General features: G+C 45.3%; 1 protein-coding gene across 2 annotated transcripts in view; it reads left to right on the top strand.

Moving 5' to 3' along the window:
• The first annotated feature begins 869 nt into the window (after window positions 1-869).
• PAXIP1 (PAX interacting protein 1) overlaps window positions 870-7952 on the top strand; it is a 31417-nt gene continuing 24334 nt past the window's right edge. The window contains exons 1-2 of one of the 2 annotated variants that reach the window (XM_054274236.1): window positions 870-1000; window positions 5913-6047. In XM_054274236.1, coding sequence (XP_054130211.1) covers window positions 911-1000; window positions 5913-6047 — 225 coding nt within the window. In that variant the 5' untranslated portion in view covers window positions 870-910. Of the gene's footprint in view, window positions 1001-1840; window positions 1889-5912; window positions 6048-7952 lie in introns of those variants that run through there. The other variant, XM_054274237.1, reaches the window with a different exon arrangement.

The raw sequence follows: 7952 nt of genomic DNA, 5'->3' as shown, positions 1-7952 counted from the left end.
TATATTATCTAATATTTGTATTTTAAGCATCCTTGTCAATGCAGCAATGCTTAAAATATACAACATGAAGCAGGCTCTGAAAGTGCTCGTTTCTTTCTGGTGACTCTAACCTATAGAAAGTGATAATTATTGTTTTCTGTTATCTGAAATAGTTAGGCAAGATACATCCCTCTCTAGGTGGGAATGCCTCACTGTCAATGTAGATGCATGCTTTCCAGTTTCTGAGAGAAAATACTTTATTTCGGTGGGGCTCGATGACCTTTTAGGTCTTTTCCCACCTCAGCGGTTGTATGCAATGATTTCGAGAGCAGTGGGTGCCCTCACTGAAGAGCTGGCTGTTGGAATACACACCACAGCCATCGGCTGCCGCTGCCGCCTGAGCGGCCCCGCCGCCATCGCCCGCGTCCCCTCACGGCGGGGCCGAGGGGCGGGGCCCCAGGGGGCGGGGCCTGGGCGACCCGAGGGGCGGGGCCAGGGGCTGTTTCCTTCCCTCCCCCGGCAATGGGCGGGGCCGGGTATCCCCGCTGCCCGCCTCTGTCGATCGGGGCGAGTCCATTGCATCCCGCGCGGGGGGAGCTCTGGACCCGGATGCTGTCTGCCGCTCCGGTTCGGAGAATGAGAGAGGAGCGGGGATAGCGCCTGTGGATCAGAAGCGGGCGCGGCCCTGCAGCAGCCGTGGTGGCTGATCGGGCGGGGGGAGCCGCTTTGTGGGGGCGGCTCTCCCCTCCCCCTTCCACCCCCCCTACGTCCCGACGGGGGATGGTGTGTCCCGCAGCGCGCGCCTTGCTCGCGCGGTTCGGCGGCTCTGCGGGGGGAGGGGGACGGGAGAGACCCGGGCCCTGGCGGGTTTTGCAGCGAGCGCGGGGGAATAGCGGGCGGGGGAGAGTGCCCGCTGCTGCCGTCCGGGACCATGTTGGCGGACGACGAGGAGGAACTGAAAGTCCCGGAGGAGATGTTCAAAGACGTCAAGTTCTTCGTGGTGGGAGACATCGACCCCAAGGTACCGGGTCATCCCTTCAGACCATTCCCGCCTTTCCCTCCGTTCCCCCCCCATGCCGACGGGGGGGGCACTGTGGAATCGTCCGGCTGCCGCGCGCGGGCTCGCGGCTCGCGCCGCCTCACGGGGAAAGGGCGGGAGTGGGGGCAGCGCGCGCCGGAGGGACCGTGAGGGATGGCCGGGGGGGAGGGGAGGCGGCCGGTCCCGATCCCGGCACCGATCCCGGCACCGATCCCGGCTGAGTCCGCGGGAAGCACCGCCGCCGCCGCCATGGGAGCCGCGGCCCCGCCGCGCAGGCCCCGCTGGAGCCGCCTGAGCGGAGGAGGAGCGGGCGGAGAGACTTCCTGGGCCGGGCCGGGCCGGGCGGGCAGCGGGGGCAGCGGCCGCCGCTCCTCCGGACTGGAGCGCTCCGCAGGCCCGGCCCCTCCCTGTGCCCGGTTCCGTGCGGGTACGCGGGGACAAGCCATGGGGAAGGCTCGTCACGGGGGGCCGGACTGGCTCTTCCCTCCCGCCCAGACCTTCCCGCCTTGGCGCGGCCCCGGGCACGGCCCTGGTACCGCCCCGGGCCGCCCGGCGCGGTGCTGCTGTAGCTTAGGCCGGAGACCGCCCGCCCCTCTGGCCGTGCCCTGGGTAATGCAGGTGGCCTGGCCGTAACACTCGTGGTGGGCGAAGGTGGTTGAAACAAAGTTTTTGTGGCGTGTCCAATTAGACAGGTGTTGGAAGTGCGCCCTACGGAGAGCTTTAGGACAGCGGCTTCCTGCGAGCAGGTTACTGCATGCTTCACGCTGAAGTTAAAGTCTTGCCTCTCTGGTATTTGCTGCAATAAAGTCTCAGTTCAGCGTTGGGTTCCTTTAGCATCCTGTCCTGGCACTCACTGAGTCTCGGATGCCTGTAAGTGACCTGGACTCACAGGCACTGGCCTGTTCAGATGGTTTTCTTCCCTATTGTGCTAAAAGAAATACAGTCTGGGAAGAATACAGTTAAAGATCAGAATGAAAACTTCTTTAGACAGGTCTCTAGATATAAAATTTAGTTCTTAAGCCATTAAGTCTTTACACATAAAATTTTTAATAGTGGCTTAGCACTCAGATAACAGATTCCTGTACTTACCAAAAAACTCTACAGCAGCAATGTTAGTCTGTGTATGAGGATGAGTGCAAAAATCCTGTAGCACTCTGGCACATCACTTGTTATAGGAGCAGTGTCCTGCAAAGCCTGTTCTTAGTTGTGTGTTGACATGGGAGGACAATGAGCAGATTTCCCATAGGGCAAGTAGACCAGCATTCTCTTAAGCTGGCTTTCTTTCTCATGTTAAATTTTATTCTTCTTTGCAGTCAGAGTCATTGTCATAGGGCTTTGATTCAGTGCATTGAATTTTCCTCTGCCTGGCTTGGGAGACAGAGGTTTCAGTGTGAGGAGGTGAGCTGGGCTGGGCTGAGCTCAGGGCCAGCTCCTGGGAGAACCCTCTGTACCAGCTCAAGCCCAGCTGGCAGTTAAGCACAACACTGCTGCTCTCTCACCCCCACCCTGTGCACTGTAATGGGGAGGAGATTCCAAAATTAAACTTACAGGCTGAGATATAAAAACAGTTTAATAATTGAAAACCAGGTAAGGTACAATGTTAATGGTAAATAATAATGGTGAGAGAAAAGGAAATAAAGGAAACCCCAAGCAAGTGGTGTGCAGTACATTTGCTCACTGTGCACTGTCAGATGCCAGACTTCATTCCTGACTCCAGATCAGTCCTTTTTAGGGGTAACTCCCCCAGTTTATATCCTGGGCATGACCTGCTTTGGTGTGGAATATCCCTTTGGCCAGTTTGGGTCCCCTGTCAGGGCTGTGCTCCCTCCCAGACTTTTTTGTTCCTCCTCACTGGCAGAGCATAACACAGAAAAATAGTCCTTGACTTAGGATAAACACTGCTTAGCAAAAACCAAAACATCAGTGTGTTATCAACATTATTCCCACTCTGAATCCAAAACACAGACCTGTAGCAGCTACTGAAAATAAATTAACTCTTACCCTTGCTGAGAGCAGGACACCCTCCTGTAAGTGTACCCTGGGGCACCTGAGTGTGAGGAGCATTTATCATTTTGGTGTTTTGAGCCAAGACAGAATGCAGGTATTGTAAATCAAACTCACACAGTTCTTAGAGTGAAATTTGTCCCATGACTGATATAAGAATACAAATATCTTTGACACTTTTTGCTGCTTCATACACCAGTGGATGCCAACTTGATTTTTTTCCTCCTTCATCTTCTGGGGAGGAGCACACTTTGATCAGCTTAAATTTCTAAATGATTTCACAGAAAACTGTTACTGTAATAAATATTAAAACAGACCTAGCACAAGTGAGGATGCTAATCAAAACAAATCCAAGAGTAAGAGGAAAAAAGGTATTTTTTTTTTCAGGTGAATAACTGCATACCTGCTGCCTATTAAAGCATGTGCAGCATTAACTGGAAGGGAAGCAAAAGTCTGGAATTGTGCTGAGGTGTTCTCTGGCAAATGAGGGAGAGTTGGGCTGGCTCTCAACTTCAAATCCATCCCATTCCATCCCATTCCATTCCACTGGGTGCATTTTGCTCCCCACACCCTACTGAGGGTGATGAGTAGATGTCAGCTCCTCTTTTTGTTTTAATAAATGCTCTTCCTGCTTTCCTCAAACATAAAATCCCAAACCAATGTTTTGGAAACACCAATTAAAATCAATATTTCCTTCAGAAAGAGATAAAAAGTAATGCAATGCAGCACAAGGTCTTTGAACAGGATATTTGTAGTTTGGTTATCTTGTTTAATTAATTTTTATATGTCCATTGTCTTCTTAATTTTGAACTATTCCTCTTGTTTGTTCCAACACAGATTTTAGTGGGAGAGAACAATATAAAATTTTAAATCTTCCCTTCCCCTCCCCAAAAAAATTAATTTAATGGGTATAAACCAATACTTAAATGCAGGATTTTTACAGTGTTCATATTAAGGCTTTTCAGCATTATGCTTTCTAGTTACAGGTTCATATTTTCTGGTTATATGGTTGATATCAATGTAAGTGAGTTCTTTAATTGTGGCAATACCACTTTTCAGTGCAGGCACTGCTTAATCTGAAGAAGTTATGTATTCTGAGAGGAGTTTGGGAGCTGATGTGAGCTAAATTAGGAAGAGTTTTTTTCATGACACATAAAATAATCAAATGTGTTATTATCTATCATAGTGTTTAAACTACATTAAACTGGTGTAACTTTTTGTATAAGCAGATGCTTTGCACAAGTTCTGTAATGCAACATTGTTTTTATGTAAAAAAATCATACTTTTAGCACATTATTCATAGCTGCTTTGTGATGCTGTCAGATTTGGGTTCTCAGTTCTCATGACGTTCACTCCTTTTTTAGCCTTCCCCTAAATGAGCAGTTGAATGGGATTGTAACTCAGGGGGAGCTGTGTGAGACAGGGAGCTCTTGTGCTGGGACTGTTCCTAAATGTCTTCTGTTTTCAAAAGTGTTATTTGGATTTAGCTTCTCCCTTTGGAGTGATATTTCTTTATGGATTTCATGAAGGAAGGTGTATCATGGTTTAGGAGATTGGTGTGCAAAATGGAAACATTCACTCCTGTTTCTGGCACTGGTGAGAACAGCAAGCTCATGATCAATTTTCTTGGTTATTTTAGAGCATTTGTTTTGGTAATATTCATCCATTGCAGAAAAAAAGTTGACTTTTGTTTTCTTTAATGGAGTTTTAAAGTCAGCCACTTCTGTCAGGAAGTGCCAAAATTGCCTTCTCAGTAAGTGGTGATTTTTCTATCCCTGTTTTTCTGCTTGACAGAAATGCTTTATAAAATGGCTTGGTGCTGTGTTTTGAGAGTCTCTTTTTGTGCTTCTTTGTCCTGGTGAGTGTACAGGGTAGGGAGTAATTGCTTAAGGACCAATTAATTAATTAATGCTTTGGTGAATGCATTGCCTTGCTCTGTGCTGTTCACTGCTGTGGGCAGAGCTCTGTTTTGAAGGGAATGTCCCCAGCAGGTTTGCAGGGACAGGCATCTGTCCCTGGCAGGTTTTGGGAGATGGACATCACACCAGTTTTGTTCTAAATCAAAGAGAAATGAAACAATGATCTTAAATGGCATTTTTAACTTTTGAACTCTTTTAAACTGTAATGTTTTAAATCATTTTTCTCCTCCTCCCCTCTACTCCCCACTACCTCTCTGTTGCCTTCTTAGTTTAAATGAAAGTCCTGGTTTTGGGGCACAGGGCTGGGTTCATCACACAGATCAGTACAGCAGAGCTGAGAGAACTCTGAACTCTTAAAGCAGCACCTGCTATTTGGTTCTTGCAAATTGGGAGTGAGCTGTGCTTTGGTAGCTGGGAGGTGTTTTCCATTCTCAGGGCGCAGCAGTGGAGTGAAGCACTTCAGTTCCAGCTCCTCAAGGTACTAATTTAGGGAGCATGAGTCCTACTTGTTGTTTTTCTTCTGTATTTCACAAAATCACTTAGTCCTTAGAATTCAGCTTCTTACTGTAAAGTATATTCAAGCACTTCCAGATCTACCCTATGCAAAAACAAACATTTAGAAGACCTTTCCTTCCCTGCATGAAGGAAAATTGTTTTAATACATTTTTTGAGGAATACATGTTTTGGAAAAACCTTTCAATTCCCCAATTCCTACCCTATCATCAATTATTTTGAAAGGTAGCTCTTCAGATGCAATGATGGAAATATAGAAGAGGTGTAAACCTTTGGCAGTCAGGATTTAAATGTGTTTGGCAATTTCAGGAAAAGTTCTGGCACCTACAGGAGGGCAGCCAAGAGAGAAGGTTATATTCATCCATCCATCCAGTGTCAGTGTCTTCTTGCAGGAATGTTTTTCTCAAATAAAAGTTGCTAAAAATGGCTGAGTTCTCCCTGTCCTCTTTTGGGTTTAGGTTATCCAACTTCTGAAAGCTGGGAAAGCAAAGGAAGTTTCTTACAATGCACTGGCCTCACATATTATTTCAGAAGATGGGGACAATCCAGAAGTTGGAGAATCTCGAGAAGTTTTTGATCTCCCTGTGGTAAAGGTGAGTGACTCATCCATGATATTGTCAAACTACTGACATAGATCCTTCATTCTTAGCACAAAATATTCATCTTTGGATGATGACTGAATAAAACATGTATTGAAAAATCTTACATTCTTGTGACACAAACTTTAATCCTGACTTGCAGATTCTGTTACAGTTCTGTTCTCTCCTTCTGCTTGTTGCTCTGTATCTATCAGTGGTGTGGGTAATTTTTAGTGCTCTGCTTTGGATGTTTTTCAGATTTTTCTTTCAGTCATCTGTGAGATGATGTCCTGTTAGTTCTACTTTAGAAGTATTTCTGAAGGAAAGGTTCTTAAAAGCTTTTGGCAGTGGAAAACAATTTAGAATAAGTAGTAGTTGAGGAAGGTTTTTTTAAAAACACATAAAATTGGCAAAGTGCAAAATAATTTTGTTCATTCTGCATATATGTACTATGCTAATTATGGACTACAGAAACTTGTAGAAAATTAGGGGGTTTATTCCTCCTTACTTAGTTTTTTTATGTTTTTTTTTTTTTTTTTAGTATTTTTTCCTTTCTTACACTGGAATTACCAGTATTTTGTTACTACTTTCAATAGTAGGGTATTTGTCAGTGAAAAATTATGGGCTTCATCTTTGAATATGTGAACTTGTCACTCTGGAAATCATGAGAGAGATTGGAAGAAATGACTCTGGAATTTCACTGCTGATGCCTTTGAGTCCATGATTTTGGGTTATTTTTTCCATACAGGTGCAGGTTGCAGTAGAGAATTTTGATAGGTTTTGTCATGAGAGCTCACCTGACAGTGCAGAACTGTGAATTAACTCCAAAAAATGAAAGGTGCTTGGCTAGGAACTCTTATGGTAATACTGGGTGTGCTGGTTAATTTGTAGTTCCTTTTCTGAAGTGGTTTTTGGTGTAATTTAACTTCATAAGCAAGGAAACTGCTGCCATTTTCATGGGAAGGAAGGACATCAACATTGTAGAGAGCACTTCCTGCTCTCTAATGCCACTTAAATAATTTAATTTGCTTCATAACTGCCAACTCATTTGCTGGAGGAGAGCAAATCTTTCACTAATGTCACTTGGCTTGACCTGAAAACATCACAGCGTGATCTGTAATCAAGAAGATCAGGCTAAGTATTAAAGGGACTGGAAGTCAGAGGCAGAAGTAGCTGGTAATAGGGAAAAAGGAAGATTAAAAACTTAAGGGAAGAAAAGATCTTTATTTTTTTTCCAGAGGGCTGAGGAGTTGGAATTTAAGTGTTTTTAGCTATTTTTTGTATTATGCCTTATAGGGGAAGGAGAATAACCAGAACTGGGCCACCATAAACACAGTTTCCACCATATATTCTTTTGTTTGTCTTTTGAGGAAAAGTAATTCCATTCTGAATGTGATGTCACTCTTTGCCCATTCTTCCTTACCTGCTGCACTGGACCAGTGTCCTACATCTCCTCCACTCAGTGCCACCTCCCTGTGTCCCTTTGAGCCCTCCTGTCCCAGAATACTGTCAGAGAGGGGCCATCCCTGCTCAGCAGCCAGCATTGTTCTGTCTCTAGAAAACTCATTCTGTGTAAGGCTGTGGTTCTGCACTCCTTGCTGATGAGTGTAGGATAGGATTATCTGAATTATTTTTTCTTGCAAGTAAAAACTGCAGAAAGAGGGAGGATGAATAAATACTGTAAATGACATGAGAGAAAGGGGTTGCTGCACAACCTTTGAGCTGTCTTTTTGTGAACTCTTGCAAATAAATGAAAAGGTTTTTTTCAGACGAAGTGCAATGTCTGTGAAACACTTAGACTTCCAAAGCTAGGACATGTATATTAAAACTAGCCAAAGCATGAACTTGGAAGGTAATTCATATTTTGTGCATGTAGAGCAAGAATTTTAATGTCTAAAACCAGGTTTTTGTTTTTTCCAG

This window comes from Melozone crissalis, unplaced genomic scaffold, assembly GCF_028551555.1.
Source record: "Melozone crissalis strain CALT ecotype California unplaced genomic scaffold, PUWL_Pcris_2 ptg000016l_1, whole genome shotgun sequence".
NCBI lineage: Eukaryota > Metazoa > Chordata > Aves > Passeriformes > Passerellidae > Melozone > Melozone crissalis.
This window is presented reverse-complemented; position numbering and strand designations above follow the sequence as displayed.